General features: G+C 39.4%; 1 protein-coding gene across 10 annotated transcripts in view; it reads left to right on the forward strand.

Moving 5' to 3' along the window:
• Positions 1–13,705, forward strand: part of ABCB11 (ATP binding cassette subfamily B member 11) — a 54,500-nt gene that overhangs the window by 21,664 nt on the left and 19,131 nt on the right. For 9 of the 10 annotated variants that reach the window (XM_064660953.1, XM_064660958.1, XM_064660952.1 and 6 more), the window contains exons 4-11: positions 1,308–1,355; positions 1,446–1,494; positions 3,383–3,624; positions 5,762–5,849; positions 6,727–6,860; positions 8,674–8,845; positions 10,565–10,689; positions 11,413–11,587. In XM_064660953.1, the coding sequence (XP_064517023.1) occupies positions 1,308–1,355; positions 1,446–1,494; positions 3,383–3,624; positions 5,762–5,849; positions 6,727–6,860; positions 8,674–8,845; positions 10,565–10,689; positions 11,413–11,587 (1,033 nt within the window). Of the gene's footprint in view, positions 1–7; positions 156–1,307; positions 1,356–1,445; positions 1,495–3,382; positions 3,625–5,761; positions 5,850–6,726; positions 6,861–8,673; positions 8,846–10,564; positions 10,690–11,412; positions 11,588–13,705 lie in introns of those variants that run through there. The other variant, XM_064660962.1, reaches the window with a different exon arrangement.

Below are 13,705 nucleotides of genomic sequence, written 5' to 3' on the forward strand. Positions count from 1 at the left end.
GTCGTGTACACGAACGGAACAATCAATATTTCTAGGAATATTCAAAGAAGTTAATGTCATCGGATCAAATTGGCACACTGACAAAATATATGACTTTTTTTTGAAAAAGCTGTTCTCTTGCAGCTGAACTGCCTTATTTGATACAACTGAAACAGGTAGACCAAAGCAGTCTTGGAAACCTTTAGAAACAAAAACACCAGCAAAATATGGTGTTCCTTTTGAAAATGTTTTTGATATTCGAATTTATCTTTCTTCAGTGCTTTTAGCTTGAGAAATGAGTTTTTCAGGAATTTTAATCAATCCCGATTAATTTCTTTTAAAGCTTAACTGTGAGGTTTTAAAACAAAAGGAATTTGCTCACTTCATTTGAGCTCAGATATTAATATTTAAACATAGAATTCCGGATAGTTAAAATATGAAATGATTTAGAGAATTTGACCTTCAGCTATAATCAGAGATCCAAATGGGATTAAGACCCTGCTCTTTTCTAGATCTTTGGACAACTCTGTGGCAGGCTGGACAATGGGTGCTATAATTTGAGCCAGCTCTTTCTGACACAGCGTACATGGTCTGAGAGCTACTTCTAAAATGTAGAAGCTAGAGCATCTCTTAATTTTTGTCTTTATCAGGTTGCCCATCTAAGAGAGCACCAAGCCAGTATTCAAGGTCTACCATGTCTTCCCACTTATCTTCAAACCCAACTTCTGTTGGACTTTTACACATAACACACATATGGTCCTACATACCTGAAGGAAAGCTTCCTTCAGGCTTTCCAGGATCTGGTTTCTAAAAACAGTTTATGACAAATATAGCTTGAATTAATTTGTTTCATTAAAAACCAAATAAAAACAAATGAAACAAATAAAACCCAACCCCACCACAAATAGAATATCCCTACTCATTCATCACTGAATGTACACACCTGATGATGACTACTTGCTATGTATGGATCCCATCCATAACAGTGCAACTAGTCCTTTTGATTTAACTGATTATACAAAATGTGATCACCGAGGAAAAAAAATCAACTCAACTATGATAGGATAAGAGATTCTATTGCACTATGGCAATATGAACATACAGGACTTTTGTCTCTCTTAAAGAAAGGATTAGCCAACAATTTTGATGGTAGATTTTTCTCTCACTGACCTCAGAGAACCCACAATCCACATTATAGCAACAGTATTTTGAGGAGCTGTTTATAAAACAAAGTATAAACCTGGGGAAGATGTCTCAACAAAATGTAATTTCAGAGAAGTAACCAAGAGACTAAAAGTAATAATGTAAAATCTTATCCTTTTTGCCAGGAATTTCTATATATATGAAGAACCTTTTATAGAGAAGAAAAGTGAAAAGTGAGTTAAGTTCAATTCTTTATATTTGCGTATAGAACAAAATATGTTCTAAAATATAAGTTAATAATTTTATGTTTTCTATTCTGAAAGGTCATCAAAGAAGAAAGAAAACAGTGTTCGTGTTGGCTTCTTTCAGCTGGTAACGAAAGCAATGGCTATAAATATTTGATGTGTATTGTGCTGCAGAATAAGTGACAGTAACCAATATGGTTGTTTTGGGGAATAGCTGTGACTAAGCCAAACTTTTAAGGATTAAATCTTTTGGCCTGAAATCCTGCCAATAAATTCAATGGGAATTTAATAGAACCCTTTGTCATCTTGTCAGTTTGGTATTGATAATTGATGTTTATGTCAAAATTGCCTGTGAAAAACATTATATTAAATCTACAGGTAGATACGTGGAAATGAGGTAAGATGCAAAACAGGGATCTAGGTGACCTTGGTTCATTCTTACTTCTGCCAAAAATTTACTGTGTGATATTTGGCAGATAATTTAGCTCCCTTGTAATTGCTCCATGTGTATTAGAAGATTTGGTAGCTATAGAAACTTGTGGATGCACAATAACATATAGTATGTCTGGCCTTTGATGTAATTCCATGGGGTGCACATATATTTTAAATTTAATGTAGTGAAGAGATGTCCAACCCTGCAGCTGCAGCATGCAGCTAAGAGGTCTTATTACTTCTGTTTTGGACGTAGTCTGGGCAATTAGCCTGTAATGTGTCCAGACTAATATGGTCCTGACTGTAAAACTGGGCTAGTGCAGTTACATTCATTGTACTGTACCTGGCTAAGTATCTCAACTTCTAGTTGGGTGGAGAGAACAGTCTGTCCACAGAGAAGGCTATTCTTTCAAGCAGAGAGGTTTGAATTCCGTAGGCAATTTTACAGAGATATTTAAAGTGCAGTGGGTTAACACAGTATGTTTGCCTCAGATGTGCTGAGAGACCAGATACCACATATCTGTGCATTTTCTGTGTGGAGTTTTTTTTAAACAAAGGAATTCCTAGATTTCTTATGAGCAAGGTTTGCAGAACAGTGGTAGTGTTACAGGTTTGTGTTTTTTGGTGTTTGTGTTTTTTTTTTTTTTTTTGAAAGACCTTTTATTTATTTCTCTTTTGTGTTAACTGCTTTTCACTGTATCTTGTCTTTGCCCTAAGGTCCCTTTTCCATATGTGCTTCAAATTTCCACCCTTTCTTCTCTTAGACACATTGTAGCACCTAGAGAACCTGGATAGGTTCTTCAATAGGCTATGATTTCTCTTTACTCTCCTATTTCAAAATGTATAGCATTTGAAACTGATATTCTATATGGACAGTTTAAACTATATATTTGTGCCTGACTTCAACCAGAGAATCAAACTTCAAAAAATCATGAAAAAGGTAACTTAAATCACTGTATCTTTGCCAAGTGACCAGCTACACGTGGGCACACTCTTAGCCCATAGCAAATGTAAGGTAATAGAATTTAGCTCAGTCTCTTTTTTTGCTGCATACTATGTCATATTTCTATACATTTCTCCCAGATTAAAGCCAGTGCATAACTGCCTGGCTCAGCCAACAGGCTTTAGAATATTAACTATGAGAACTTGCTCTGGGATGTTTAGCTGAATTTTCACCAAAGCACCTCAGACTTTTGAGAAACTCTAACTCTATTTGGAGGCTCTGCATAATGCCCCAAGGCTTTTTCCTCCCTTCCCTCTCCCTCTATGATTTATGGTTACTATTCTTAATCTCTTAGCTAATTTCTGCAATGATGGTCATGTGGAACAATACTGAGCTCTTAATGTTACATGATAATACATTCATTCACATGTTAAAATGGAGCTCAATAATTTATGAGGCTGTAATCACAGATGCAATTAGATTAGATTGAAGAGATTTGTCTTCTTTTTGTATTGAAGATAATTCTGAAGTTTAAAGAGAATGTTTTTTTATCTGATCCACCTAATTAATGATTTATCAGTAAACAAGCAGTATGAAGACTGCCTCTCAGCAGAGACCATATTTTTTCTTCTCTCTTTAGTTTCGATTTGCTTCATCTACTGAGATTTTAATGATGGTCGTTGGTAGTTTCTGTGCTATTGTTCATGGAATAGCCCAACCAGCTGTGTTGCTTGTGTTTGGTGCAATGGCAGACACATTTATTGAATATGACATTGAAATGCAAGAGCTTAAAGACCCAAACAAGACATGTGTAAATAACACCATAGTGTGGATTAATGGTACTATTCATCAGAATGAAAAGAATGTCACAGTAAGATGTGGGTAAGTAATGAATGTATTTGTTTCTTTTCCATTGTTATTGTAGTTTGTCAGAGAATGCCTTGCTACTGAGGGTCCTGTTCAGCCTTTAAATCTTACATTTTCTATTCATAAGGCAAAAAAGGGGCATGGTTCTTATTACAGAGTCCTATTACTGAGCTGGAGATATTATCTAGAGGGACAGAAGGTCAGCTTGGGTCTTGATCTTTCAGCTACAGATGTCAGCAAGAATATTCTTTGATTATGATTGTTCTGATAACAGATATACCTATTATATATCTGAATTCAATAATCTATTTTACTGATTACACTATAGATAATAATGACTTCTGGTCATTCTGGTTAGGACTATAGGTTAGGACCTATAATGCCTGATGACTTCTGAGCAAGTTAGTTAACTCTTGTCATTGAGAGAAATGAGCATTTCTAGAATACAATTCATTAGCTTATGGTGGATTTCTGAGGCAGGTCAGATGAACCACCATGTAAGACAGCCTATTTCTTTCCATGAACTATAATAAATGGAGTCTAGATGATTCATTCAGATACACATCTGTCAAAGCCAAGTTTGACCCTGTAACCTCTCCTAAAAGTCATTTTTCAGTGCTTCATTCCAAGAGTTTTCTAATCTTTGAGTCACACTTAATTAGATATTTAATTAGAATTAAAAGTCACTTTCTAAAGGTCTTTGAAATTATAAGCACATGGAAGTGATTCACATACCTAGATAGAGGTGACTGGGGCCAAATTACTTGCTCCAGTCTGTCCAAGCCCTTCTCCACAGAGCAGCTCTCAGTCCAGCCCCAGCCCCACCTGTATTTATGGTTGAGATTGCCCTCTCACATTCGGCCTTGTTGAACTTCATGAGGTTCCCGCAGTCCCACCTCTCAAGCCTGTCAAGGTCCATCTGGATGGCATCCCTTCCCTCCTGTATGTCCATCACACCCCACAGCTTGGTGTCACCAGGAAACTTGCTGAAGGTGCCCTCAATCCCACTGTCTATGTCACTGGCAAAGATCTGAAAGAGCCCTGGTGCCAATACCAACCCCTAAGGAATGCCACTCATCACAGGTCTCCACTTTGACATTGAGCTGTTGACTGCAGCTCTTTGAGTGTGACCATCCAGCCAATTACTCATCCACCAAGGGGTCCATCTGCGTTCTCTCCAGCTTAGAGACAAGGGGGTCATGTGGGATAGCGTCAAATGCTTTGCACAAGTCTGGGTAGATGATGTCAGTCTCTCTTCCCTCAGCCACCAAAGCTGTAACCCTATCATAGAAGGCCACCAAATCTGTCAGGCAGGAGTTGCCCTCAGTGAAGACATGTTGGCTGTCACCAGCCACCTCCTTATTTATCGTGTGCCTTGGCACAATTTCTAGGAGGATCTGTTTCATGATCTTGATTAAACATGAAAAATTGTACTGGATATCTGTGTCAGGCAGCTGAGTTGCTTCCATGATTGCTTTTTGCAAGAGATCAAGTCAGATTCATAGTGTTCCCTTTTGGCTTAAAAGTTCTGTGTGCAAAATTTTGGGTAAATGGAATAGAATTTGCTGTCTGCAGGATGTTTTTAAAAAGTTGTCTAAAAGAATAACCTAAAACAATCTTAAATGCCTATTTCAAAGTAACCTAAATGCAAAAGCAGCAATTCAATGCCCTTCACTGATATTATGAGTAATTTAACACTCCTACTTGAGTAACAAAAACAAATAATCATTTCAGATTAGAAACTTATATTTGAAGTAATATTTGAATTGACTTTAGCAGCCCTCATTTCTCCCCATGTTGAAATCTGAGTGTTATTAGCTGGTATAATGGCACAAAGCAAGCACATTCAACATCTAATGAAAACTTGTTTTGCAGTTTTTCTCTGAAACCCCTGCTCACCTGTGCTCTTTTGGAGCATGCAGTCTGGGGGGTTTCCCAGAGACTGCAGGATGGCAGAGCATTTTCTGGTCCCTGCCAGCTCCCTGGCCCTGTGCAACAGGCAGAGCAAGGAATCCAGCCCCTGATAGGGATAGCCTCTGTTAGCAAAACAAGTTGATTTGCTGGCTGACCTGACTCTAACCTGAGGACACACCAGACTAGAAATCAAATTTAAAACAGTATTGCTAACTTTTTCCCCCCCCTTTTTTTTCAGGCTGCTGGATATTGAACAAGAAATGACCAGATTTGCAGGATACTACGCAGGAATTGGTTGTGCCATACTCGTGTTAGGATACCTCCAAGTCAGTATTCTTTTTTTCTATTTTGATTTCAAAGTTTAAATCACTAAATAATGAAGTTTATGTTAATTATATTCCTTTTAACTGCTAGCTACCTATTTGAGCAGAACAGATGCTTTCAGTTCGCATTCTATCATCTGAAATATGTTAGCTCTGTCAGTTTGAGAGCTCCTTGGATTTGTTCATGCATACCTTTGCAAAAGGATAAGTTTTACCCACACCGCAAGCAATACTTGCTCAAGTGTGGCTGCTATGGAATCCACATGCCCTCCTACAATAGCAGCTGAAGGGCATGCAGATTCCAAGCAGGCATCTCAACTGTATTGAGCCCTGTGTTTCTATTACAGAGATGTTACAGAGCAATACTTGTGTAAAACTGGTGTTGGAGAAGAATCACACCCTATGTATTCTGTAGTAATGGTTCAGTCCTTATGACTGAGATGAGTCACAAGCTCAGGGTTCACTGCTTTGGAAGTTTTTTATAATAACAAAAATCACTTGTCATTCTCCTTCCTGAGAACTATTCCAGAGTTTTGCTGAGGTAGGATGGCTGCCATCCCTGTACTACTTGCAGTTGTAGATGGAAAAAAGTTTGTCCATATGACATTCACATAACAGCATAAATAATTTACCTTGCCTCTTCTCTCATCCTACCAGAACTGTGACAAATGCTTGATTCACAGGCTATATAAAATTGCTGGATTATTTAAAGATCAAAACAACTAGCATGTCTATGTAGCCAGAATGTATTTTACCTGAATAGTAATTTTATCAATAGCCAAATTGCTCTATCCCATTTTATCCAAATTGCATTTTCCCATTTGCTGGGAGTAAAAGGACTTTTTACTGCATTTTATCAACCACTTTATGCTTTTCCCAGATCTGCTTTTGGGTTATGTCTGCAGCTCGTCAGATACAGAAAATCAGGAAAGCTTATTTCAGGAAAATAATGCGAATGGATATAGGCTGGTTTGACTGTACATCTGTAGGAGAACTGAACACCCGAATTTCTGAGTAAGTAATCTAGAAAAAAAATGTATGCTATAGAAAACATTTTGTAATTCCTTCCAAACACCAGAGAGTGCCAAAAATCAGGCATTTGACAAACAACTTTTAATACAAATACAGCTATGTTCCTGGGAGTAGCAACCAGATGGATTATCTCCCTCGTCTTTGAACTGAGTGCCATAACTATTAAGCCACAATTATTTCCCTTTTGTGCCTTGTCTGTCAGTAAATGTGTGGGGGGGGTTGGATGGGTTTTGGGGTAGGGTTTTTTTTTCCTGTTTGTCTTCTCCTGCCTTCTCCTTCTGTGCCCAGTCCTTTCAGAATGATCTATAATTTGGCTGTCAGTGCACAATCCCTGAGTCTGAAGACATTGATCTGAACCCTCTCTCACTTCTCAGAAAGGAAAATCACATTAGGGGCATGACTTTGCTTTTGTTGGGTTTTAAAAGGAAAGAGTGAGCCTTGCTTAATCTTCTGCTAAAGAAGATACAAGCTCTTACCTTTAGATATGGACACAAGGCAGTTGGAGAAACCATCTTATCCTGGGTAAACATTTAGCCCTGAAAAAAACAGAGTTTAAGGCTTGCTCCTTAGTAGTTCCTGTTTACAGGCTGCAGGCAGCTGCGGGGTGGATATGCCGACTGTAGATGGTTCTTCTCAGTTGTGCCTGCGTAATAGTCACATTTGCAGAAGATTTTTCTGTAGCTGAAGGGGATTTTATTTGCCTTTACTCACCGGTATCTATTACTTTCTGTGGTGTTCTTTTCATGAGGAATAAATGGCAAGCTTATGTTGCTGTGAAGAATTTCTTCGGAAAAAGTAGGAACTAAGCATGTATTTGTCTAATAAATAACACAGTTCCCTTGGTTTTGAACAACATTGTCCTGTGACCTGCAGAAAGCTTCTTGACTGCAAAACCATTTGCCAGAAGAAATACAGACATGATTCTTCTACTCAACACTCTTACATTTTTCAACAGAGGACTGTAATTTCACTTGATGTATCAATGAGCTTGCAACTTTGTACTTTAAATCTCAGTAGTACTGAGCTACTGTTTATTCCAGGAGTTCCTAGTTCTTCTAATCTCAGAGATGAGGTAGTAGCCAAGAGTGTTTTGCTTGAATACATTTTTTCTGTATTGGCAATGCCTAAGAGAGAACAAATGAACTCTGCAGCTGCCTAGGAGTTGAATGATACCAACTGCTGCACCACTATCCTCCATGTAATAGAACTGTCATGTTTTCCCACTGCCTCCAGTGTTAAAGTAGCCCTCCTTGATTTTCCCACTCTCTCATTTAGAGAATAAACTACCTTACAGAATGGATGGAGGAACTGGGAGGTGGTGGAAGGTGTAACTAGAAGAGAGTTAGAGCCCTCTTCCCCTTTCCTGTCCCCTTGGTAAGGTAGTATGGTACATTCTCAGTGCCCCATGATGTGAGGAATGCTATATCAGCTATGCTGTTTTTCCATTATCAGACAGCTGCATCCAGCTGGGATGTCTCTGCCCTGTCCTTGGAATCAGCGTGGGCAGAGTAGTAAGAACCAGCTAGTGAATAAGTCAGCTGTCGGGGCAACTTTTCTTGGGAAAGGATGCCATCACCTCTGCAGTATTCATGTCTAAAAGCCTTCTGCCATTGCAAAGGCTTTCTCACTGTAACCCAGGGTCTTTGTAAGGGTTGATGGTGAAAGAATAGGGATGAGGAAGGGCCCTCTCCAGGGAAAAGCAACTAAGCCAAATGCGGCCAGGACCTGTAACACAAACAAAAGGTATGCTCACCAATTGTCTGTTGATTTTTGTTGTTGTTTTATTTTTTTCCAGTGATGTTAACAAAATTAATGAGGCTATTGCTGACCAAGCAGCAATCTTTATCCAGCGCATAACCACTTTTGTGTGTGGATTCCTACTGGGATTTGTCAGTGGCTGGAAATTAACCTTGGTTATCATTGCAGTCAGCCCTTTGCTTGGGCTTGGAGCGGCTATCTATGGCTTGGTAAGTGAATTGGGAAAGGTTCATTTTGAGGAACGATAGGCAGGGAAGATCATGCCATGGAGCTGTGAGGATTGGTGAAGTCTATTACACCCCTTTAAAGTCAAGAGAGGCAGATTATGGTCACAGCAGCACTGGACAGGAGGGGAAGGAAAGGGTGTGTGGAGGGGAGGTGGGCTTTGCTCCCACTGTTGCTTTCTCAGAATGACATATCCTGCTTCTGAGATGGGAGTATAGGCACACCTTCTTGTGGGTCTTGTGGATAGATATTATCATTGCTGAGATCAGAACCTGGCCTTTACCTTCTCTCTATTACTGCACACCTGGTTTAGATGGTTACAAGACATGGTACTTGATTTCTCTATGTAAATTGGCAGCTTTTGAGAACAATCAAGTTTCAGAAACCTAAAATAGTTGAAAATAACTGCTCAAAATTACCTCAAGCTGTCCTTGCTCCTGGAAGCTGCTGCACCTTCTCCCTGTTGTTCCTGTTCTGCTTCTCCATCCACTTCCTACAAACTTCCTGTTACTGTGCAGAAAAAGGACAGGGAAAAGGGAAACTGCCCTCTCACCTCCTCTACCACACTCATCAGGGCTGGGTAGTTCCTGCTCCTCCTTTGCATTCTTGTTGGGCTCAGCCCTCTGGGAATCTAATTTCTTTCGCTTCAGGAAGAGCTTGCTATCATTTTTCTATCAAACCTCTAATATAACCTTGACTAATGTCTTGTCTTCCAGCTCTCCTTTAGCGTCTTGTGCTGGCTGCAAGTAGATGACATGAATAATGACTCTGTGAAGTGGGAGAGCAGAATCCTGGCAGGGAATGAAAAAAAACCCAGATGCTTTTCCTTCATTTGCAATACCTTTCTGAGCTCATTCCCCTTTATGTCTGTAATTTTCCCCCTTTCCACTGTTAATTCTCTGTACCCATCTCTTTCCTTTCACAGACCTACTGTTAAGTGTTTCCTCCTTACCAGCCTTTCCAGACCAAGTCTTTGTTTTTTTACCATGATGAAAACAGACCCAAGGTTAATCTAGACTGGTTTCTTATCTCCAAAAGTGTCTAATAGATGCATGGAGTAGGGTATTGGAAGAGGGAAAGTAAATAATGACACTTTACACTTTCTAATGTTATCTCATTCTCAAGCCAATGTGGTATCTTTGTGTAGAATTGTACATGACTATATTTTCATCCATTTTTTTTGAGTTTAAGTAAGCTTTTGGCATCCAGTGTGCTCTGGGCTGCTGTGCAGGAGCCTGCTTGCTGTCAGTCCAAGAAACAAAGCACAGTTTTGGGCAACATCTGTTTCCATCCTCCCCCACCACTACAGTTACCTCTTCTTTCTGAAGCTAGGGTCTGCCACAGCGGCTGAAGGGCCACTTAAGCTCCCCCTTCCTCCCCCTATGCACAAACCCTGAGTCTGCAATCTGCTTAAGCACAGCAGCAGAGAGAGAGGCAGGGAGGGAAAGCAGGTGTTGCCAGCTGCTTTTTCTAGCTACCTGGGGCAGAGAGCTGTTGCAAAACCTATGCTACAAAGGTATGTGCCCTAGTACTAGAAGACACGAGTGTTCAAGTGTGCAGCGTGCCTAATAAAAGCCTGCTTGGAGTGCAGGAGGTGACCTTGTGCAGAGCAGACAGCACAGTGTGACAGCCACCACTGCTTATCACTGACCTTCTCTGTACCTGCAGTTCAGGTGTAACCAGCACTTCTCATGCTTTTGTAGGCTGTGGCAAAACTAACAGGACGAGAATTAAAGGCTTATGCAAAAGCTGGAGCTGTGGCTGATGAAGTGCTCTCATCCATCAGAACAGTGGCTGCTTTTGGTGGGGAGAAGAAAGAAGTTGAAAGGTTTGTTTGAACAAACTGCAAGATCTCTGATGTTTTTCTCCTGAAGTAATGAAATGCTGTAATGCATGTCAGATTCATGCCCATTATATTCTCTATATTCTACAGCAATGGCTATCTGTTAGCTTTGAGATGCATATGCATGTTATGTTTCAGAAATTTAGGTTTCAAGTAACATTTGAAAGATTAGTTTTATAACTCAGTTTATCCATGAAATAAAACATCAGCAATGCTCCCTTCAATTCATTCCTACTTGTAGGAACATACTGTCAAATTTTCCCCTAAACATTGTCTGATATATCACTTTCACAGCACATCTGAAAAATTTAGGTACTTCCAAGTTAAGTAAGAGAACTAGTTTCAGCAAGACATTATTTGATGATGTTAAACTGCAAATTTCTCTTAAATTCTGTGAAAGCATAACATGACTGTAGGATGTGCTCTGAAGTGTCGGCTGAATTGTCAAATCAGCTCCAAATCCCCTGGTGAGGTATCTGCAATGAGTGTGGGTTTTCTTGTGCTTGTTACACTTAGAACATACAAGGATTTCATGATTTGGGAGCATTGCTGGTTTCAGCTGTGATCTCTCACTTCAGACTGATTCTGTATCAACCTTATGTGTACACTCTGCTGTCACCAAAGATGCCTCATTTTGTTGGTCTTTGCTCATTTTGAAATTTCTGTCAAATTGATTTAATTCCCTTTTATTTTTCTCTCTTTCTACAGATATGATAAGAATCTGGTGTTTGCTCAGCACTGGGGAATTCGAAAAGGAATAATAATGGGATTATTCACTGGTTACATGTGGTGTATAATTTTCCTAAGTTATGCATTAGCCTTTTGGTATGGTTCTAAACTTGTCCTTGAAGAAGAAGAGTATTCACCTGGCACTCTTCTGCAGGTACCCATTTTAGCTTGATGCAACTTTTCTGGACTGTTCTTTAAAATAGTAATTCTGAAACACATATTTGTAGTGTTCTGGTATCTGGTGACTCAGTGGTAACAAACACGATGTATGTCTTTTAAAGATCATTACTCAATATACGTATGAAAGTATACGACACAATTGGATAAGATTTAAAAAAAAATCCATGTTTATTTTAAAGATTTTAAATGCTACCTATTGTGATCAGAATAATGCTTTCATTTGAGAGCCCACTACACAATTGTCAGAGGCCTGAAACTAGCTTTCCCATTTTCTGAGTCAGCATGTGGCTTCTGGGATGCTGGCTTCTCTGAAGAACTTTGTAATAAAAAACCCTTTGTGGTAAAGAGAAACCTAAGCAAAGAAAGTTTTGTCAAATCTAACCTCTCTCTCTTGAACACTTTCTGTTCCTTTGAAAAAAAATTTTCTGTTGCTTTGTTGTTACAAAGGACATGTAAACATGTATGTGGATAACAACACACATGGCTGTGGCTCCTGCAGTGTATGTAAAAAACCGTGGCACTCGTGCATCCATTTCTCCACAGCAGATGTTCTAGACACTGATGGCCTAAATGCAACAAAACCAACATCCACAGATATTTTAGTTATTTGCTTTGAGCTAGGACTGCCCAAATGGCAGACTCCAGTCTAAACCCAGAGCAAACTTTTCCTGAACTTTGGTAAGTCCTGTGTATTCTGATGAGACATCTATTTTCGCTCCTTCTCTGCCTCTTGCGCAGCTCTCAATCACCAGCAGCACGCAGTGCAAAGCTTCCTGCTAAGAGTTTGGCGAATTACTCTGCAAACATTGTTAACTTGAGTAATTCTGTTCAAGCAGGATGTCCCTCACAGGAAATTGTTTGCACCTGCTCTTGACACGAGTAGTTGATACGAGGTAGTGCTGTGAAAAACAAAGTGAGCAATTTCCTTGTCTTGCACATGATAACTGGTGTTCAGTGCTTCCAAATGACAAATGGCAAACAGTGGGGAGCTACCCTGTAGCTGAAAAATTGTAGCTGTCAATGGAGAGACTCTCCCTTCTGCCCCCCTTCCTCTGAGTTTCCAGTCATCTTTTTTCTCTTTGATGTTTTCTACCATACACTCCTAGTCTGATAGGGTGCAGGAGGGAAGGATTTGTAGATACAAAACATATAAATATGCTTTTCCTGATTTCTCAAAAAGTGTTGTCCACCAGCCATACTGCATTCAGATACACTAAGTATTGCCTTCCTTTCCTCTTCTGTCAGATGTACAGAACCTGCTCCCTTACGTTCATGATGGACTCTGACATGCATAAAACCTACTTGCTTTGGGACTCATTCTCACAAAAAAATTACTTAGTAGTAAAGCTGAGTATGAATTTATGGCATAATCTATACATCCCAGTGTAGATATTTGCAGTACACAGTGTACAATAGAATCCTCCACTTTAGCTATAGGGTTATCCTCAGTAAACAGGAGAACTGAGTTCTGTGTACTGCTATTTCTTTCTCAGCAGTAGTGTTTCCTTATACACTTTGCCCCATTTATCCTGACTACTGTTTGTGTTGCATCCTAAAGGCCAGCTGAGTCCTTGATTGCTTCTTAGCAGAATTCCCAGGTCAAACTAGAGCAAAGGATTGCATATTATACATTACATTACATATTTCCTAATGCGCAGGGTGAATGTCCAAACTATCAGCCACAACAAAGCAAGAAAATGACCAAAAGCCTGCACCAAAGATATTGTCCAAACATTTATAAGCTGTTCTGCCAAACCACCTCTGTAACTGAAAAACTAAGAAGAAATAAAGCAGAGTAAATTCTAGGAAAAAATATTTCAAAAACTGTTCAAAATCATGCCCTGACATGGTAGCACTGGAAAAAATAAACTATACTTACTATACAGTGCAGTTCACTCCTTGTTGTAGGAACACATTGAATATATTTGCATATGTGGTGTATAAGTGGTAAATAAGCCTTCACCTTTTCATGTTCACTCTCTTCCAGTGTCCTGTTCTTTGAAGATCCTCTCTCATATCAGAATTGCCAGCATTTTCAGTCTTAGACAATTCCTTTCTACATTTAAGAACCTTGATAAAAACTTCTTTGTAG

The sequence above is a fragment of the Pseudopipra pipra genome, chromosome 7, assembly GCF_036250125.1.
Source record: "Pseudopipra pipra isolate bDixPip1 chromosome 7, bDixPip1.hap1, whole genome shotgun sequence".
In the NCBI taxonomy this organism is placed as follows: domain Eukaryota; kingdom Metazoa; phylum Chordata; class Aves; order Passeriformes; family Pipridae; genus Pseudopipra; species Pseudopipra pipra.